The sequence below is a fragment of the Leuciscus leuciscus genome (assembly GCF_965113295.1).
Source record: "Leuciscus leuciscus genome assembly, chromosome: 15".
Classification (NCBI taxonomy): Eukaryota; Metazoa; Chordata; class Actinopteri; order Cypriniformes; family Leuciscidae; genus Leuciscus; species Leuciscus leuciscus.
The window spans coordinates 17956461-17979212 of NC_138739.1; the positions used below are offsets into that span (position 1 = coordinate 17956461).

A 22752-nucleotide genomic window follows, 5' to 3' on the forward strand; every position below is an offset into this window, starting at 1 on the left:
AATGTAATTTTAAAAAATCCTTTTATTAGAAGAACTTTTTAAAAATCTTAAAACTAATCACATAATCTGGAACTCTTGGAACTCTGTTCAACCAATCAGATTCAAGGACTGGAACTGCTGCAAAAATAAATATAGTTGTTATAATAAATGTTCTTCTACTCACCAGGGGCGAGCACAATGAATCTCCTGAATGTGGTCTGTTTTTTGTTGATGATCTGTAGTTTATAATGTCCATATTCAGTTTTTGTGTTGTTTTTGATGGTCAGAGATCCAGTCTTCTCGTTCAGCTCCAGTATGTTTTTGAATCTCTCATAAATATAAGTTGTACTTGAATCAGCTCTAGCAACGAGACAGTTTTTGAGTCCAAACGTCCACAGTATCAGATCATCTGTCTGGATTTCAACACCAGTCTCGAGGGGGACATTTTCTCCCTCAGCCATTGGTTTCGTCTCGGCTTCATGTCACAGCAGAGCACAGAAACAGAGAGTTGCAGAAGAAAAAAAGCGTGAAAGAATTTAGTTTGTAGTTTCTACATCAGATGCACTTAGATGACTCTTTAACCTATTTTGGCATGTTTGGAGATAGCCAAAGGCACTTATTTATCCATGAACTAATCTCTACACGATTATATTACCTAAATACACAAAATATGATGTAGTAATTCCATGTTTTAGTGTTATTTAGTGTTCATCATAGTGGTCCAAGACCCTGGGGCTTTTGTCGCACTTGAACCACGAAAATGACTGGATCCGAGGAGTTTTGTGAATTTAAAATTTTAAAAAATAACAAATCCTTCTCTCACGGGTCAATTTAACCCCTTAGGAAGGAATGGAATGTGAGGAATGCTTCAGTTTACATGGAAAAACCTAAAAATGCAAAATATTCAAATGAAAAATGCTAAAACTTCACCAAAAAATTATCTGAATGCATACTGAAGCGAACTGACTTTAGAACCCAGCGAATACAGCTCATTTGCTCTAAATAGACCTACAAGGCCATCTAGTGGCAAGAGTCATAAAATATCATGTTATTTTTTGCTAAATTGAAAGGGTTATGCTTGGAAATTTTGAGTTATTTTGAATTGAAGTTGAAAGAATGTGCTTAAATTATTCTTTACCTATTATTTATTGATAAAATCTAGTAATTTAAAGGTAAATAAATAAATAAAATACCAAAAAAGAAATCTCAAAATAAAATAAGCATTCCGGACCAAAAAAAATAATTTTAAGGTCATTTGGACCCGCGAGGGAAGGATTTCTTACACATTGCGAGGGAAGGATGAGGGTTAAACACTAGGCATCATACACTTGCTGACTTTGTAAATAGGAGAAACTGGGCATCATACATTATCAGACTTTCAAGTCATTACGAACACAACAAACTAACAGGAGACGCGTGACAAATGAAAACAATATGTGTTCTAAAACCAGCTCAAAGTATCAAACATGTTTGATATCCTCCAACTGGATGGAATCAAACTTTAAAGCTAAAGAAATCAAAGTGTGTGCCCATCATACTGTAGCAAGCCTGAGAGTGTTTCATGTTCTGTCAGGAGTGATCTGAGTGCATGTATCTGGCTCTGACTTCAACAGCATCAACTTGTCTAGACTGTAAATCTGGGCAAAAGTCGTGTTGTGTATTCCAGCCTTTAGTGCAAAATCGTTAACACATTTAAAGACTAAATACACTCACCAGTCAAAGTAACAATGAATCTCTTGTATTTGGTTCTTCTGCCACTGCTGATCTTTAGTATATAGAGTCCAGAGTGAATGGTTTTGATGTTATTGATGGTGAGATCTCCAGTCTGAGGATTCAGTGTCAGTTTGTTTCGGGAGCTCTCATCAGCACCATCACGTGTAGGGGGCTTTTTAGTCTTTTTATTGGTTTCAGCAATGAGATTGTTTTCATCTTCATAATACCACTGTACTTTATCATCTTTGTGTAGTTCAGTAACACCAGTGGGTAGACAGAGATCTTCTCCCTCCTCCACTTTCTTGTTCTCAAACACTATCACAGCAACACATAGAAATGGATAACAGAAATGTGTTCATGAGGTCAAGTGCTGCATAGGTGGCATAAATGCATTTATACAGAAATTACAATTGCAGAAATAATGTTAGAAAATTAATTAATTAAATATGAACTGTACAAAGATGCCTTGTGAGACATAAGGGATGATTTGTAAGGTGAATTAATTGATTCACCCAGAATCAAGATAGTTCTACAACATAAATAAGAAAACAGAAAATCTGCTAATGCAGAATTTAACACCCCCATTACAATCCCATTTAGACCCAGCTAAGATTACAGGCACGCAAAGAAAAAAAAAAAAGACTAATTTTCACAATTCAACTTTTACACATGAAATAATTCTTCAGGTCTCGAGGGAAACGCTTTTAAATGAGACAAAATGTTGAATCTAAATTTTATGCTCCAAAAAAATCCTGCTAGACAGAGAATTTAATAGACAATCTGCTGAAATGTTTTTCATCTAATTTCCCATTCAAAATACTGAACCAAGTAATGACCTCCATCAGTGATCTGAAGCTTTATAGTGTCAGATCTTAATATGAGAAGCTGTTGTAAAACTTACAATATATTTCCTCTAATACAATCACAGATGTTCATTCATTATTGTAGAATGATCAATCAGAAAGCAGAAACCATTTTAAAACATGATATTACACATTTAAATGCTACTATAGCATAAATAAAGCTCATTGTTGTTGTCTAGCTTGTATAAATTGTAATACTTACCCACTTCTTCTTTTAGCTTAGAGATCATGCAGTAAAAGCATATCACAACTACAACCAGAACCAGCAGAACAGCAACAGCTATTCCTGCTATTCCACCTGGAGACAGACCCGGATCTGGAACAGCTAAAGAGAGATAAAGTCATTAATGTTTAATCTCAGTTTGAAGTTGATCATTTCTCTGTATGAATCATATTATTATGAGAAGGCTTTTCCCTAAATTAGTTACCATGATGATTTTCTGACATAAACTACCATTCAAAAGTTTGTGGTCTGTAGATGTTTTCATGTTTTTGAAAAAGTCCTTTCTGCTCACCAGCTGAATTTATATGATCAACAATACAGAAAAAAAACCCAGTACATTTTCTGAAATATTATTACAATTTAAAAAACAGTTTTCTATTTGAATACATTTTAAAATGTAATTTATTCTCACGATGAAAAAGCTGAATTTTCAGCATCATTACTGTCTTCAGTGTCACATGACCCTTCAGACTAATATGCTGATTTGATGCTCAATAAACATCTCTGATTATTATTGTCACGGTGTGTTGCAGGCAGAAGAAGACGAAGGAGAATCAAAAGTTCCAATGCGAACTTTAACTCACAATAAATCATTCAGGCATAGAAGAAGAGCATAAGGTTCACACATGTAATACAACGGAGATTGGACAATAACCGACTGAACAGATGAAACTTAAATACATACACAAATGACACCGATTAACAGAACACAGGTGATACAGATAACGATGATAGTCTTATCACGTGACACAACTGAACTGATAATGGCAGTAACCATAGCAACGAAGGAGTGGCGGGAAAAGAACAAAGGAAAACAGGAACCAATCAAGACACAAACTGAAAAACCAAAACTACGCTGACACGTGACAATTATCAATGTTGAAAACAGTTGCTAAACATCCTGCTTCATGTTTTTTGTGGAAATCAGGATTCTTTTTTTCAGGATTCTTCGATGAATAGAAAGTTCAAAAGAACAGCATTTATTTGAAATATTTTGTAACTTGTTAACTATGTTTTTAATGAGCTGCAGCTCGTCTTGTCTTCAACGAGCCCAAGAGGGCCCACGTCACTCCTCTGTTCATCTCTCTACACTGGCTACCTCTCGCTGCTCGCATCAAGTTCAAGGCATTGACGCTTGCTTACAGATCTATCACAGGCTCAGCTCCCTCCTACTTTCACTCACTCCTACGAGTCTACATCCCTACCAGACACCTACGATCGGTCAACGAGCGACGTCTCGTGGTTCCATCACAGAAAGCCACAAAATCACTTTCCAGAACATTCTCATTCACAGTTCCATGCTGGTGGAACGCTCTCCCCACCCTCATCCGGAATGCAGAATCCCTGACAACATTCAAAAGACAGCTGAAAACCAATCTCTTCCGTGAGCACTTAACCTTATAGAAAAAAAAAAAAAAAAAAAAATTTCCTTTCCCTTTGAAACATCACTTATCAGGCTTATGCTACTCTGAATAATACCTGAACTTCGTATTTTGAGCACTTCTTGCGTTGTTGTTGCTTTTGCCTCTTTATGATGACTCGCTGAATTTTGTCCTAATTTGTAAGTCGCTTTGGACAAAGGCGTCTGCTAAATGACTAAATGTAAATGTAAATGTAAAATGTAATGTCACTTTTATACAATTTATAACATCCTTGCTGAAAAAAAAAGTGTATATATATATATATATATATATATATATATATATATATATATATATATATATATATATATATATATAGAGTATATAAATAATATATATAATATTGACTATATAAAATTGACCCCAAATGTTTAAACTGTGGAGTATTTCACCATGTTCAAATAGTTTTACAATAGGTAAAAGTTTTACAGTAGGTGTTCGATGTAAACATGATAGGCTTTAAATATAAGATGATATAATATAATATAATAACAAAGTTAGAGTATTGAATAGGACAGGAAATCTAACATACAATTTATATATATATATATATATATAGTCTATGAAAAATAAGAAACATGAGGAATTATAAGGCTTTTTTAGGTCATTATATCAGACTCTTTTGTGTGATCACTGAAATTAACTTCATCAACATGACAAGAACACAAACACAAATAATTAGTCTAATTTTAATCCAAGCATCTGATTTAATAATACTGCATGTCAATACATTGAATGACTAATAAAGACTCACCATTGACAGAAAGAAGGAATTGCTGTGAGCTCTCACGGCCTCTGATCTGTAGTTCATAAAGTCCACTGTGTTCGGTTCTGGTGTTTGTGATGGTCAGAGATCCAGTTTGTTGATCCAGCTTCAGTCTGACTCTGAATCTCTCATCAGCTTTGTTTAGTGAGGACTCGTTAGTTTCTACATCAATTTTAGCCAGGAGAATGCCTTTATCTCCAAACCTCCACACTATCAGATCATCTCTCTTTACTTCAACATCAGTCTTTAGAGTGACAGACTCTCCCTCCATCACTGACACTGACTTCACTCCTGCCGTCTCATTAGCCGCACCTGGAAAAGAAATAAGATCAGACGTGTGATTGAGCAGAATGCAGAGACATTTCAACTCGGATATTTCCACTTCATCTGGAATTAAACTTACAATGATCTAACAGTCATCCAAACAAGACTAGTGATACTCACCACTGACAGTAACACTAAATATCTTTGTCGTAGTCTCTTTTCTAGAGATGGAGAGTTTATATTGTCCCGAGTGTCTGATTCTGGTGTTTCTGATGGTGAGAGATCCAGTTTTTTGATCCACCTGTAATCTGTCTTGGAATCTCACATCATCAGTGACAAAAAATGAGGTAAAATCATTCTTTCTCGTTATTTGAGATATGACAAAGCCCTTTGGTCCAAACATCCACAGTATAGTGTCATCATTCTGTATTTCAGGAAGACCTGTGTGTAGAGTGACAGAATCTCCCTCCATCACTGACACAGGCTCAGTTTCATCTGCACCAGACACTCCTGCAAAGCATAAAGCAACAGTTTACAGATATAGGTTGAATTCACTGATCCCACACTATTAAACAGACTCAACTGAAAACATTGTGTAATACAGATATGACGTTACTGTACATTGTGAATGGGAAAAAAATGGGAACTTTAAGATTAAAATGAATACCAAAAAGTAAGAATAATGTATAAGGAACTGATACCATAGTGCAGTGACGAGGCTGAATCCAGTTACTTTGTTTGTTACTTATTGACGCGTGGACCTCTCCTGACGCTTCTGTTATGAACTGCTCCAAGACACGAAGGTTGAGGATCCAAATGCAGCTTTATTGTATGGGGCAATCCAGAGGCGTAATCCAATGTACAGGCAAGGGTCATACACAGGCAGGCAGTCAAAACAAAGAAACAAACAAAACAAAACAGGCAGGGGTCAGAGGCAAGAGAGTAATCCAGGGAACAGGCAAGAAATCCAAAAACCAAGAGACAAGAAAACCAGGAGAATGCTCAGAAGTGCAGTGCAACAACATACAAGACTTCGCGGTGAGTGAATGAATGAACATGGTATAAATAGACAGACTAACAGGATGAGACAGGTGAATGCAATCAGTGAATGAGGTACAGGTGAATGTGATCAGTGATAAGTGATGAGTCCGGGCAGTGAGTTATGGGAAATGTAGTTTGTGAGTGAATAAGATAGTCTGGTGTGGAGTGCCCTCTGGCGGCTCTCATGGGCACTCCAGCTTGTGACCGTTACATAGCCCCCCCTTTAAGGAGTGGATTTCAGACGCTCAGAAAAACAGTTCAGGAGGGTGTTGGAGCAGAGGAGGACCCGGGGGCGGGATGGAGGGCCAGGCCCGTGAAGTGGAAGAGGACCTGGAGACTGCGGCAAGATGGGAGGCCAGGGCAGATCAGGCTGTGCAGGCGACCAGGGCGGATCAGGCTGTGCAGGCGACCAGGGCGGATCAGGCTGTGCAGGCGACCAGGGCGGATCAGGCTGTGCAGGCGACCAGGGCGGATCAGGCTGTGCAGGCGACCAGGGCGGATCAGGCTGTGCAGGCGACCAGGGCGGATCAGGCTGTGCAGGCGACCCTTCAGGCGGCCAGGGCGGAGACGAACCTTCAGGCGACCAGGGTGGAGACGAACCTTCAGGCGGCCAGGGCGGAGCAGACGGTTCAGGAGGCCAGGGAGGAGACGACCCTTCAGGCGGCCATGGCACAGGAACAGACACCGGCTCAGGGACAGACACCGGCTCAGGGACAGACACCGGCTCAGGGAAAGGGAAAGGGACAGACACCGGCTCAGGGAAAGGGACAGACACCGTGGCAGCGGCTATCTCTGCTGAGGGCTCAGGTTCAGGCGTGTCGGTGGCCATCTCTGCTGAGGGCTCAGTCGACGTGGCAGCGGCTATCTTGTCCGGAGACACTGGCTCGGTGGCGGCCATCTTGTCCGGAGACACTGGCTTGGCGGCGGCCATCTTGTCCGGAGACACTGGCTCGGCAGACGTGACTGGAACAGACACTGGATCGGCGGCGGCCATCTTGTCCGGAGACACTGGCTCGGCATACGTGACTTGAACAGACTCTGGATCGGCGGCGGCCATCTTGTCCGGAGACACTGGCTCGGCATACGTGACTTGAACAGACTCTGGATCGGCGGCGGCCATCTTGTCCAGAGATACTGGCTCGGCGGGCGTGACGTGAACAGTCTCTGGCTCGGCAGACGTGACGTACACAGTCTCTGGATCGGCGGCCATCTTGTCCGGAGATACTGGCTCGGCAGGCGTGACGTGAACAGTCTCTGGCTCGGCAGACGTGACCAGTCTCTGGATCGGCAGACGTGACGTCGTGAAGCTCGTGCTCGGCAGGACTGACGTGAAGCTCTGGCTCGGCAGGACTGACGTGAAGCTCTGGCTCGGCAGGACTGACGTGGAGCGCTGGCTCGGCAGGACTGACGTGAAGAAGCTCAGGCTCGGAGGACGTGACGTGACGAGGCTGAGGAATGAGGGATAATGTGGAAGTACCACGTTTCTCCTCCGTGATCCCCACAACATAGACAGAACCACTCAGTTGCAGGGCCAAGTAAATATAAAATCCTAAAGTCCAATGGGGATTGTGCAGTGGCATGGCTGACCCGAGTGGCTCTGATAGTCCCCCTCTAAAAAATATCATGAGGCACAGAGAGTCCATAGAAGTAACATTTGACAGATTGATAAAATCTCTCACGTACTCTTCGATGGGCCGGTCTCCCTGACGGAGACACATAATCTGTGCTGCTGGATTCCTGGAGGTCATTGCTGCTGGATCTGGGTGTGGCGAAGTTTTCTGTTATGAACTGCTCCAAGACACGAAGGTTGAGGATCCAAATGCAGCTTTATTGTATGGGGCAATCCAGAGGCGTAATCCAATGTACAGGCAAGGGTCATACACAGGCAGGCAGTCAAAACAAAGAAACAAACAAACAAACAAAACAAAACAGGCAGGGGTCAGAGGCAAGAAATCCAAAAACCAAGAGACAAGAAAACCAGGAGAATGCTCAGAAGTGCAGTGCAACAACATACAGGACTTCACGGTGAGTGAATGAATGAACATGGTATAAATAGACAGACTAACAGGATGAAACAGGTGAATGCAATCAGTGAATGAGGTACAGGTGAATGTGATCAGTGATAAGTGATGAGTCCGGGCAGTGAGTTATGGGAAATGTAGTTTGTGAGTGAATAAGATAGTCTGGTGTGGAGTGCCCTCTGGCGGCTCTCATGGGCACTCCAGCTTGTGACCGTTACAGCTTCCTTAAGCACCCTGTGTGTATGGCATTGCTTGCACCAAGCTCTGTTAGAAATGAATGAAGAAATTCAGCATTTCTCAGCCACACGTAAGGGTGTGTTAAATCCAACTAAGGGGATTATTAGAGCATATATTGATCAAGTGGAAAACGAAATATTGGCACAATTTACTCTATCGATATTTTTTATTTGACCGTTAAAGTTTTAAATGGGACAATGCATTCAGAGCCGCCTATATTTTATATTACTTGACATTACACAAAGCACATATAGCAGCTTTTTAGTGTGCCTTCAGCCCATTTCGTGGTACTGTTTCTCAGCCGCCTCAGAGGGTGCGTTAAAGTGGACATAAGCAAATTATAGTAGAGCTGCTCCTCTAATCAAATCCAAATTTTAAGCAGTTTTTACTGTGGATTTTTTTTTTTTATGAAGCTTTGAACTTGACAATACACAATGCAAAATGATCCGCCTATGGCACTTTTTGCCCAATTCGCTGTGCTGTTTCTCAGCCGCCTCAGAGGGTGTGTTTAATTGACATGAGCCCATTATAGTACATCTACACCTTTAATTAAATCCAAATTTTAAGCATTTTTTACTGTGGAATTCTTTTTTGTATGAAGCTTTGAACTTGGCACATTACACAGTACACAAAGAGCCGCCAGTTGAATTTCTGTCCATTTTGCGACGCTGTTTCTCTGCAGCCTCAGAGGGTGCGTTAAAGTGGACAATTTTGTGTCTATTTTCAGAATAAATGAATAGTTAACTGTTTAAATGCAAACAACAATGATATATCAATGAAAATGGACTGTAAAAATATAAAGGCACATACTTATATTTACAGTATTCTTTAATTATTGTACATGTCACCAGCTCAATTTAGGGACCATGTGTTTTTTCTCTTATTCACACCTTTTAAGGACCATGAAGTTGGCAAACATGACAGTACAGTTATGAGAGCCATTGTTGTTGGCCCAGTTGGGGGACTATTACTCAGCTGCCTTTGAGGGTGTGTTAATGGTTGCACTGGGGCCTTATACCCAGTATGCTTGACTGTTATCATGCACAATTTTAAACATTTTTACTGTTACTGTCTTATTTTTAAGTCATGGACCCATGAATTTGACAAATTTGACAATACAGTTAATGGATAATTTTCATTGTCTGACCATATGGGGTGCCATATCTCAGCTGCCTTTGAGGGTGTGTTAAAAGTTGTACTGGGGCGTTATACCAAATGTGCTTGACTGTCATGCACAATTTCAGACATTTTTACTGTAGAATTTTGAAGTCATAGACCCAAATGCAATGGCTATTCTAACTGTATTGTCATATCTGACAAATTCATGGGTCCATAAGTTCAAAATGCTACAGTAAAATTGTCTGAAATTATCCATGATGACAGTCAAGCACATTGGGAGTAAGGCCCCAGTGCAACTTGTAACTTCAAAATGCTACAGTAAAAATGTCTGGAATTTGGCATGGAGACAGCCATGTGCTCTGTGAACAAGGCCCCAGTGCAACAAATTCTAACGCACACTCAAAAGGCAGCTAAGATATAGCATGAAATGCAATAGGCGACTCATTGTACATTGAAGGGGGTGGATTGGAATCCACTGCTGCTTCAATGTATATGTAATGAGTGATTATAATCAAGGTATTAATCAATATTTTTCGTTCTAAATATCAAATGAGTTGAATAACTTCTCTGGAGATTTTACTTTGTTATAGAAGTTACCAGTGTGATTACTGAAATGTTCTTTTCATGTATTCTTTAATGTCAGTATTTTATATCTGAATGCAGTAACAGTGCTTGCTCATTTATCCCGGCTTCCAGAAATGAAATAGGGACTGGTTTTGTGTTTGAGAAAGGTCTTCAACGTGTTAAAACACATAGGGGTCATTGAAGTCTATAGTTTAAGGTACCATTTGTCAGTTAAAGCCTATAGTTTCCATTTAGACAAAAGTGTCCTATCCTGAGAGAAAGAACTTGTTATCTTGATGTTTTGAGACGAGACTCCTGTTTATAGTTAGAGCCTGGCCAAATCCAACCTTGGAAAAGATGTGTGTCGGTGTGTGTGTATTAGTCTTCTTGCTTACAGGTTAAGGAACCACTGGCATTATTGGAGATTGACTGAGTTGTTGTTGTTCGAGACATGCTGGCACCCAGCCACCCAAAACTGCGACCTGGAAGGTCACGACGTGCCTGACTTCAGCGTCCGAGTGTCAGCGGCATAATATATGGAGATATGCTTCTGTCTATCTGTATATGTGTGGAAAATTACTATGTTTATCAATTTCTTAGCCAATCAGAATCATTCAATCTGTAAGCAATGACGTAGCTTAGACCTTGGAAATGGTATAACTGCTGTGATCTTTGTAACTGTAGGCGGGGCGGCCTACGAACTCCTGTGTGAGTCTTGAAGCTGAACTTCTGCTGATGAAACTGCAAACTATCTTCAGTAAAACTTTTATTTCATTTTTTTATAATTCTGACTCCGGGTCTTCTTTCAAACATCTGGTCCTTGGGTCCTAAATTGTTAACCCCTAACAACATTATGTAATGTCAGCGCCACAAAATGGGCTGAAGGCGCAATATGGCTCTTTGTGCATGGTATAATGTCAAGTTCAAAGCTTCATAAAAAGGAATTCCACAGTAAAAAGTGCTTAAAATTTGGATTTCATTAGAGGATCAGCACTTCTATAAAGGGCTTATGTCAACTTTAACGCATCCGTTAAGGCGGGTGAGAAACAGCGCCGCGAATTGTGCAGAAAATGCCATAGGCGGATCCTTTTGCAGTGTAATGTGTCAAGTTCAAAGCTTCATACAAAAATAATTCCACAGTAAAAACTGCTTAAAATTTGGATTTCGTTAGAGAAGTAGCTCTACTGTAATGGGATATTATACTGCAAACGCAGCATATATGAAAGCATAAGGCATGCTGCTCCACTGCAGTCACGTCATCTGTGCTCTTGGAGAAGCGGTACACACCCCGCCACAGTGAGGAGACATAGAACATGAATCTGGTGGAGTTTGCAGAAAACTATTTGATTTAATTTTTTTTTTGAATTTATAAAATATGTCTATATGTCAAGGTAAACCGTATTGGTCATGACTTTGGCAGGCAATTATTACAGAATAAAACAGTAAAGCAACATGAAATTCCCCACAGTGGTACTCAAGGAGACATAGAACAATAATCTGGTGGAGTTTGCAGAAAACAATTTGATTTACATTTTTTTATGAATTTATAAAATATGTCTACATGTCAAGGTAAACCGTATTGGACATTGGCAGGCAATTATTACAGTATAAAACAGTAAAACAACATGAAATTCTCCACAGTGGTACTCAAGGAGACATAGAACAATAATCTCGCGGAGTTTGCAGAAAACAATTTGATTTTATTTATTTTAATATATATATATATATTTTTTTTTTTAAGTCTACGGACACCAAGCGCCTACACCTTTAGCCTACCACGCAACCATGTGTAGACACGCAATATATTTTTAGCGTAGATGGCGTGACCGCGCTTCTCCGGAGCACAGATGACATGACCGCAGTTGGCTTTATGCCCAGCTGCACTACTTCCTGAATTTCAGCCAGCTCCTTTGTTTCCTGTCTGCCATTATTGGACAAACTGATTAATCCAGGTGTGTCTGATTATTGTTACTGAGGTCAGGCACACCTGGATTAATCAGTTTGTCCAATAATGGCAGACAGGAAACAAAGGAGCTGGCTGAAGTTCAGGAAGTAGTGCAGCTGGGCATAAAGCCAGTTGCTGACTGAAACCGGCGTGAGTTGCTGATGCGGTGCAGTTGCTGTGCACCACATACGCACTGCACACGGAGTATGCCACTGTATATCTATCTGAACATCTTTTGCCAAGCGCAAACCAGTACAGAAGTAATCAATAAATTATCGGAGAGGGTCATGCCTTTTTTCACAATCATTTTGGAGGGTCATAGAAAAATGTATTGCTGGCGAAGGGAGGGTCAAGTCTATTTTGACTATAGATCTCAAAACTCCTCTGGTAGCCCCTTAAATAAAAAAACGAACAGTCCTAGCCTAACTGGATTCAGCTGTTTTTTTAGTGTCAGTACCCATGCATTTTTCGCACTGCTGATGTTGAAAAGGGAAACTGAAAGAAACCCACTTACAACCAATAAGAAGAAATAAGAAGAAAATGAAAAGCAATAACGTGCTCAGTATGTAGTTATAGGACTGTGTATATTCCTAATAAAGATGACCAGTGGAAAATATTTAAACTGTTCAGTTTCAGTAGGTCTTGTGTTCTTCACCCCAGAGCCGGAGATGGTCCTCACTACAGAACACGAAATCCAAACCTACCCATCTTCTCCACCCCCTGATCCCTAAACCCACCCCAAAACCTACCAATCTCCACCCCTTAGATCTGGATCCAACTCCGCACCCTGGATCTCGTGTACTGCAGTGAGGTGCTACTGGACTGAGATAGGCGCCCTAAAAGCGTGAATAACTCACGAAATAGCTACACTAAACTCCAACAGAGAGACGATATACAGATGAGAATCATTGCTTTTCTCAAATATGATCCGCTTAACACAGTAACTCCATGTGTAGCCTACATGAATTTTGCCCAATTTCCAGCAATCGATGGCGACCGATTGAGATGCAATTTACCATGGATCATATGTTTGTCACATTATTTATAGGCTAAACGTAACACGCGTGTCAGACTCGGTTCTCATGCATTCGACGCAGAGATGATGCCTAAAAATAAAACCGAAAGACTTACCTTCCGCGAATAATAAGAAAAGGGAGATCAGTAACATTCTCTTCATGTTTCGTAGAACTGTGCAGATTTAGAACGTAATAAAGATGATCAGTGGATATTATTCACTGGAGAGTCGCCCCACCAAACTAATTGACATGCGTAAATATAACTCACAAAAAAAACACTAAACTCTAACAGAGAGACGTTACAACACTTGAGAATCACGACTTTTCTCAAATATGGGAAGACGCTTTAAAAGGACGCAGTAAATTCACCCCTACGAGTAGACGAGATGGACTGGCAGCAACTGCACATTTGCTCTAGCCTATGGGGAGGCTGCAGACCTATGGCAAGCCGTTTTAACATTTAATCATTTAAACCGACTAGTCTCTATTTTCATGCTACTAGTACTTATTTTTTAGATACTAGTATCTATTCCATTAAGTACTAGTACTTATTCATTAGCTACTTGTGCTTATTCTTTAGGTACTAGTGCCTATTCTTTAGATAGGCTACTAGTGCTTATTCTTTAGGTACTAGTACTTATTCAATAGATACTAGTACTTATTCATTAGATACTAGTACTTATTCAGTAGATACTAGTACCTATTAAATAGATACTAGTACTTATTCATTAGATACTAGTACTTATTCATTAGATACTAGTTCTTATTTATTAGATACTAGTACTTATTCATTAGTTACTAGTACTTATTATTAGATACTAGTACTTATTCATTAGATACTAGTACATATTAAATAGATACTAGTACTTATTCATTAGATACTAGTACTTATTCCAATAGTGACTAGTAACTATTCTTTTGTTACTAGTAACAAATAAAAAAATTTGCCATTGACTTCTATGGGCATCTGTCATTCAGATATCAACTATTCAGTTCTGACTAGTATGTATTCCAATTGTGACTAGTACATATATATTCGATACTAGTAGTTATTTATTAGGTACTAGTACTTATTTTTTAGATACTAGTAACTATTACTTGATACTAGTATGTATTCAATAAACACTAGTACTAAGTCATTAGATACTAGTACCTATTAAATAGATACTAGTACCGATTGAATAGATACTAGTACTTATTCATTAGATACTAGTACTTATTCAATAGATACTAGTACTTATTCATTAGATACTAGTACTTATTCATTAGATACTAGTACCTATTAATTAGATACTAGTACTTATAAATTAGCTACTAGTACTTATTCAATAGATACTAGTAACTATTTATTAGATACTAGTATTTATTCCAAATGTTACTAGTAAGATTTTTAATTTTACTAGTAAGATTTTTAATTGAACTATCCAGTGGCATTTCTGACTAGTCATAACAGAAGACGAGTAAAAAAGCAGTTGTGACTAGTAAAATAAAAAATCTTACTAGTAACATTCGGAATAAACACTAGTATCTATTAAATAGGTACTAGTATCTATTGAATAAGTACTAGTAGCTAATTCATAAGTACTAGTATCTAATTAATAGGTACTAGTATCTAATGAATAAGTACTAGTATCTAATGAATAAGTACTAGTATCTACTGAATAAGTACTAGTATCTAATGAATAAGTACTAGTATCTATTTAATAGGTACTAGTATCTATTTAATAATAATAATAATAATAATTCATTACATTTATATAGCGCTTTTCTCGGCACTCAAAGCGCTTTACATGGAAGGGGGGAATCTCCTCAACCACCACCAATGTGCAGCATCCACTTGGATGATGCGACGGCAGCCATATTGCGCCAGAACGCCCACCACACACCAGCTTACTGGTGGAGAGGAGACAGTGATGAAGCCAATTAGTATATGGGAATGATTAGGAGGCCATGATGGACAGAGGCCACTGGGCAAATTTGGCCAGGATGCCGGGGTTACACCCCTACTCTTTCGAAAGACATCCTGGGATTTTTAATGACCACAGAGAGTCAGGACCTCGGTTTTTACGTCTCATCCGAAGGACGGTGCTCTTTGACAGTATAGTGTCCCATCACTATACTGGGGCGTTAGGACCCACACAGACCACAGGGTGAGCGCCCCCTGCTGGCCTCACTAACACCTCTGCCAGCAGCAACCTGGTTTTCTCAGGAGGTCTCCCATCCAGGTACTAACCAGGCTCAGCCCTGCTTAGCTTCAGTGGGCAACTGGTCTTGGGCTACAGGGTGACATGGCTGCTACCTATTTAATAGGTACTAGTATCTAATGACTTAGTATAGTGTTTATTGAATACATACTAGTATCTAGTAATAGTTACTAGTATCTAAAAAAATAAGTACTAGTACCTAATAAATAACTACTAGTATCTAATATATATGTACTAGTCACAATTGGAATACATACTAGTCAGAACTGAATAGTTGATATCTGAATGACAGATCCCCATATAAGTCAATGGCAAAAAAAATTATGTTACTAGTAACAAAAGAATAGTTACAAGTCACTATTGGAATAAGTACTAGTATCTAATGAATAAGTACTAGTATCTATTTAATAGGTACTAGTATCTAATGAATAAGTACTAGTATCTAATAATAAGTACTAGTAACTAATGAATAAGTACTAGTATCTAATAAATAAGAACTAGTATCTAATGAATAAGTACTAGTATCTAATGAATAAGTACTAGTATCTATTTAATAGGTACTAGTATAATGAATAAGTACTAGTATCTAATGAATAAGTACTAGTATCTATTGAATAAGTACTAGTACCTAAAGAATAAGCACTAGTATCTAAAGAATAGGCACTAGTACCTAAAGAATAAACACTAGTAGCTAATGAATAAGTACTAGTACTTAATGGAATAGATACTAGTATCTAAAAAATAAGTACTAGTAGCATGAAAATAGAGACTAGTCGGTTTAACACTAGAAGTGCCATGGCGGTCATTTTGACCGTTTTGAATTTTATATCTGCAATAACTTTGTTGAAAAAATAAATAAAATCCTGCTGGTACCTGACTTTTCCTAAAAGTGTCTGTATTTTCATTTAAAATGTTTTTCATATAAATTGCACATAAGGCAAAAAAACTAATGAACATATTTACCTATTTCGGCCATAGACGGTCATATTGACCGCACTGAATTTCGCGGTTTTATTATAGGCTATACCAATATACACAACAATAAAATGTGGTAAAAATACACAAAACATATTCAACAACAAATAATTTAAATGTAATGATATTCAGAACAGAACAAGAATGAAAAAATAACTATAAACAAGCCAAAATGAAATACTTTATAAGCGAAAGTGAAAGTAAGCGGCGTTAGGCTCACGTAATTCTCTAATTAGAATCAAAATGTTTCAACATTTGCGATGTATTTGGATGGTAAACTATTTTAAACTAAACTACTTTATTATAGGCTTTGTACTTCACTCACGTTCCAATATCGACGGAAAAAATCATCCTCTTCACACGCGCAAAATGGTACGAATTGTACGAGGCTAAACTGACTATATAAACAGCAGTGGAATTTTTATATGTTAGGTTGACTATTTTATTATGGCTATAATGAACAGGCTGCAATGTCAAGACTGCAATGCTGTAATATGGTGTGTGTGTGTGTGTGTGTGTGTGTGTGTGTGTGTGTGTGTGTGTGTGTGTGTGTGTCGGCGGGCGCGATCGAACAGTGGAAACATGAAAACATAGGCTACTCCGTTATTTTGTTCAGGACATCTACAGATATTATTTATAAATGTATAATTAAACTTGTTTAAATGTACAGTTTGGTGTTGTTTTGTTTTTAAAATATATCCTAATACAATAAATGCATTAATCTCTCAATTGGGTATGTATCATTAAAGATATAGAGTTTGGAATCTAGCGGTCAAAATGACCGCTCGCGGCAGTTCTAGTAGTTATGGAATTCTGGCACTTCTAGTGTTAAATGATTAAATGTTAAAACGGCTTGCCATAGTCAATGGCAAAAAAAATTATTTGTTACTAGAAACAAAATAATAGTTACTAGTCACTATTGGAATAAGTACTAGTATCTAATGAATAAGTACTAGTATCTATTTAATAGGTACTAGTATCTATTTAATATGTACTAGTATCTAATGAATAAGTACTAGTATCTAATAATAAGTACTAGTAACTAATGAATAAGTACTAGTATCTAATAAATAAGAACTAGTATCTAATGAATAAGTACTAGTATCTAATGAATAAGTACTAGTATCTATTTAATAGGTACTAGTATCTAATGAATAAGTACTAGTATCTAATGAATAAGTACTAGTATCTAAAGAATAGGCACTAGTACCTAAAGAATAAGCACTAGTAGCTAATGAATAAGTACTAGTACTTAATGGAATAGATACTAGTATCTAAAAAATAAGTACTAGTAGCATGCAAATAGAGACTAGTCGGTTTAAATGATTAAATGTTAAAACGGCTTGCCATAGTCTCTCAGCCTGCGCATAGAGATCAATGTATTTTGTCCACTGCGAAGGAAAGCTCGTTTTGAGGAAAATTAGGTTGTAGCTGCTTGTCTACATTACTACGATTAAAAAGAGGTGTTATTTGTGTAGTAACAACGTTTAGCTCACGGGTTATTGACCCGGGAAGTTCGAATTTGTGAAATATTGCCAACTTTGTCAGTAGTCTACCCATGCATTTGTCGCACTACTGATGTTGAAAAGGGAAATTGAAAGAAACCCACTTAGTCAATAAAAAGAAATAATAAGAAAATGAAAAGCAATGAGGTTCTCTGCATGTTGTTATAGGGCTGATTCCTAATCAAGATGATCAGTGGAAAATATTTACTATATTGTTCAGTTTCACAAGGCTAAGTCTTGTGTTCGTCACACCAGAGCCGCACCCTAAAAGCGTGAATAACTCACGAAATAGCTACACTAAATTCCAACAGTTTTAAAAATGTTAAAATGTTACACATTTTCCAGCATTCGATGGCGACCTATTGAGATGCAATTTATCATGGATCACATATGTTTTTTGTCACATATTATTTTGTGAAACGCTGTTACCATGTCAGACTCAGTTCCCATGCATTCGACGCAGAGATGATGCCTAGAAATAAAACCGAAGACTTACCTTCCGCGAATAATAAGAAAAGGGAGAGCAGCATTCTCTGCATGTTTTTTGGAGATATTCGTTGGAGAGTTAACTACAACTAATTGAAAAGCGCGGATATAACTCACAACAACAACAACAACAATAAAAAACACTTAATTCTAACAGAGAGACGTTACACCACCTGAGAATCAAATATGGGAAGACGCTTAAAAAGGACGCAGTAAATTCATCCCTATAAGACGAGTAGCCTACAACAGTCGCTTGCCTGTAAACTGAAGGACCGACTGGCAGCAACTTGCTGAGGGTTGCAAGACCAGTGTTGCCGCCCCCCACACAGATTAATCTTTCATGTCAAATTGTTATTTGAGCAATACATTCAGTTGCAAAAATAAAACGGGGCTGTTACCAATCAAATGAAATAATTTACTATGCAAAATTGCAACTGCAATAAATGGCCTACTGTTGTGAGATTGTTTTAAATTAATGTTTGAAAATACAAGAATAAATGCAATGATACTTTTAGTTTTAAACATGAAACTAAACCACCAATGGGTGGCGGCAAGTGGCCGTCTTAAAGGGGTCATATAATGGTACATGCACTTTTACAAGTTGATTGTACTGAAATGTGTGTTGGCAGTGCCTGTACACAACCATCATAAAATGATAAAAATCCATCCAGTGTTTTTTTTATTTTTTTTATCTTCTTATATGTTTCCTCCCATCTCAAATCAAGCTGTTCGATATTGTGAGTCACAAAATCGACGCCCCTCCCACGATGGTTGATTGACAGCAGCGTTTCAACACAGACCCGCCCTCGTGAGCGAGCTGTCAATCATAGCACGCGCAGACCAGCGCGTTCATTGTTGATAGCTGGAACACTGAGTAGAATGGCGTCTAAGAGATTGGGGTGTTCTGTTCTTGGGTGTAATAAGGAACACAGCAGTCATATTGATGTTCCTAAATCCGTACAGCGGAAGACGCAGTGGCTGAGTTTTGTTTTCGAAGAGAATATTCCCCATGATCAATGTCAATGCTTTCATGTTTGCGCGAATCATTTCTCACCAGACTGCTTTACAAACGAGGGTCAGTACCGTTATAAAGCTGGTTTTGCTAAGAAGCTGCTACTGAAAAAAGGATCAGTACCAACTATTCATGTTCCTGCTGCACCTCCAGAAGAACTGAAGTGAGTGTAACGTTTTATTGACCTTTATATTAATCTTTATATTAATCTTTGCAAATCGCTTGCACGCTTCATGATGAATGCGGCTATTTTTACACTCAGGGTACATTACGGCATGTTTTCTATGTACGACGTTATATCAATATAATTCATAATCCCACGTTTATAATGAACAACGCGTTATGGTTATTGTGTTATTGTATGGAGGTAGATTTGTGTCTTTATTATTCAATCAAAAAAAAGGTTGCTTCAATCAAAAAATATATTTTCAATCAAAAAAAACCGTTTCAATCAAAGAAAAAAAGTGTTTGAATGCAAAAATATATTTGAGACTCAAAAAAATGCATTTGAACACTATTTTTTTTTGCTTGAAAATGTTTTTTTTGATAGAAGTGAAGGTTTTTTTGTTTGAAGCAACTTTTTTGATTGAAGTATTGTTGTTTTGTGTTTGGGCCATATTATGGGTAGGACATTTGTGTCTTTATAATTCAATCAAAAAAGAAGTTGCTTCAAACAAACAAAACATATTTTCAATAAAAAAATCACTTCAATCAAAAAATAAACCTTTTCAATCATAGAAAAAATGTTTTTGAATGCAAAAAAATATTTGAGATTCAAAAAATTGCACTTGAACACTTTTTTTTTGATTGAAAATGTTTTCTTTGATTGAAGTAATCTTTTTTGTGTTTGGACCATGTTATGGGTAGGACATTTGTGTCTTAATTATTCAATCCCAAAAAAGTTGCTTCAATCAAAAAAAAAAACATTTTCAATCAAAAAAAAAATAATTTCAATCAAAGAAAAAACTGTTTAAATGCAAAAAAAAAAAAAATCATTTGAAGTGTTTTTTTTTTATTGAACTTTCTTTTTTTTTGAATGAAGTGAAAAAAGTTTTGAAGTCGTTTTTTTTTTAAATCATTTTGACACAAACGTACCGCAGTGGGGGCGGGTGCTTCCCCATTGGTCAGACATGCTTGAGTGACAAGTGTCTACACCAACGACGTCTTTCTGACAAGCAAGTCATGGTCGCCACTCGCCAGCGAGCCAGGAAGCAGTGGTGGAGTTGTTGGTAAGTAGATAAAACCGTATTAAAATGATTGGTGTCACGTTATTAGCCTACTCTGTTTGATATTTCGATTAAACATACAGCTTGCTAACTTAGCTCACGTTGACTAATTTGTGTGATGGTGTTAGATATCTGACGCCTCATATTGTCAGGCAGGCTAGCAGGGTGCGCTAACGGCTAATTGAATTGTTTATTTCACTTAAGTAACGTTACAGAGGCTTGCTATGTGCTAGTGCTATATTGTGTTATAATACGTAACGTCATTAGTGGTCAAACAACAGTCCACAGGCCAACTGTTGCCCACAGCGCTGCCTGTTTAGCAGCAACAGGTCATGCAGAGCCTGAGTCTATCTTCTCACACAGCCCACAGGATTACAGCTATTTGACCGTCCCGCTCTCTCTCTCGCTCACGGGTAGTGGTCTCCCCACCATCACAGTCAAATGCTCGCAGACACAGAGGCAGATGCTGTTATTTTGAGAGCGGGGCTTACATATGCCGTCCCGTACGGAAAATAATGTTGCATACCACCGGTAACATGAATATATATTCCGTTGCTCGGTGCGCAAACTAGCTGTGTCAGGCATTATTTATAAGTAGCCTAATGTCCTGCACAACTCCACATGGAAAACTGGCAGTTCAATGAAGTGATGCTTATTGTCTGACATAGTGTACAAGTAGTTACTAGCTTAAAGTATTGTGCCAATAATGATCCTTCTGGTAAATTTGGCATTCAGTTGAGACACAAAAGCTCTTAGTTTAATGAAAATCCTTGGAAAAGAAGACAAGATGGTTTGTTTAATTAGTATTCATTTATTTAGATTTCTAATATCATATAGTATTGTCCTGTCAACCCATTACAAGTCTTGCCTTATTCAGTGTTGATTTATTGACATGTTTATGTAAGATGTTTTATTAGAAGGTGTGTGAGTGAAAGTTGTCTGAAGTTGTATTTTTCTATTTTATTGCAATGCTGATTGATAATGTAGGACTCTGGTCCTGGCTTGGCCTAAGTTTTGGTGTCTCTAAATGCTGTGCTCTGTAGGCATGACACATTAATTTCTTTATGTGATACTTTATTTTTTGCATCAAATTATTTGAAGTATTGATAAGCAGTATTGATATCGATACAGGTATTGCTGCACTCTCAATTATAACTGCTCAATAGTGTCGTATGGTTACTTTTATTATACAAGCCATCAATTTTGATGGCTTGTTAGTGTAACCGTTAAGCATAATGGCATTAATGCTATATATAGCGTACATTTAGCCAGATATTTTTTTTTTTTTTTTAAAGTAGCTAACTAGCTAAAGCCTTAAGTAGCTGAAATTAAGTTGTCTCATGTCTCTGTCTGCAGCAACACACACACACACACACACACACACACACACACACACACACACACACACACACACACAGACAACGATAGCTACCTACATTAACTGCAACATCTTTCCAGGCAGCAGATGGACTAATTGTTTTTCCTGTTGATCAAATTATGTTTTTTTAGGCCAAGAACTCCACTAAAACTTTTTGGAACAGGATTGCTTAATAAAGGTAAGAATGGATGGGTAGATTTTATTTATGGTTTTGCTCTTTTTATGTGTCTGGTGTATTGTAGGTCATAACCATTTTCACAACAGCCATATTTTCTCCCTCCCATTTAGAAAGACCAATACTACACATCACCTCTGCTGCTGATTCTCCATTTTGGGGTTGTGCTCCCCATTATCTATTGCAGGTAATGCACTGACTATCTCATACAAGTACACTTATACATGAATTTCAAAATTGCTCCTCTTATAATGCTAAATGTTAATTTGCAGGCATCCGATGGCACAACAGCTCTTACTGAGGTTAAGGGATAGGTTGGTTTCTGTCATCAATAGAGTACCCATTGATTTTGAGTACCTCCTGTTTGTGTGCACTCAAGAGTTGCAGTTTATTCAAGCTGGCACACAATACATGAAAGTGAATATTTAGGTTAATTTTGACTAATTTATCAATCCATCCCAAAGATCACATTCTTCAGACTAAAACCACCTTGTGAGATCACAGTGACCTTAACCTTTGAACTCCAAAATCTAATTAGTTCAGAGTCCAACTGGACCTTCTGGTCACATATAATCAAATTCTGCCAAGCTGTTTGTCCTGAGATATCCAGTTACAAAGA

At 38.0% G+C, this 22752-nt stretch overlaps 1 protein-coding gene and 1 long non-coding RNA gene across 2 annotated transcripts in view; one reads left to right on the plus strand and one right to left on the minus strand.

The window, feature by feature from the left end:
* LOC309474974 (uncharacterized protein) overlaps nt 1–22752 on the minus strand; it is a 136720-nt gene that overhangs the window by 72734 nt on the left and 41234 nt on the right. The window contains exons 4-6 of the mRNA XM_082137593.1: nt 2758–2880; nt 1693–2007; nt 164–454 (exon numbers count right to left, since the gene is read on the minus strand). Coding sequence (XP_081993719.1) covers nt 164–454; nt 1693–2007; nt 2758–2880 — 729 coding nt within the window. The remainder of the gene's footprint in view (nt 1–163; nt 455–1692; nt 2008–2757; nt 2881–22752) is intronic.
* LOC309475056 lies at nt 19712–22548 on the plus strand. The gene is made up of 4 exons (XR_014197489.1): nt 19712–20583; nt 22090–22136; nt 22247–22320; nt 22406–22548. It is a non-coding gene; the product is annotated as an uncharacterized lncRNA (long non-coding RNA).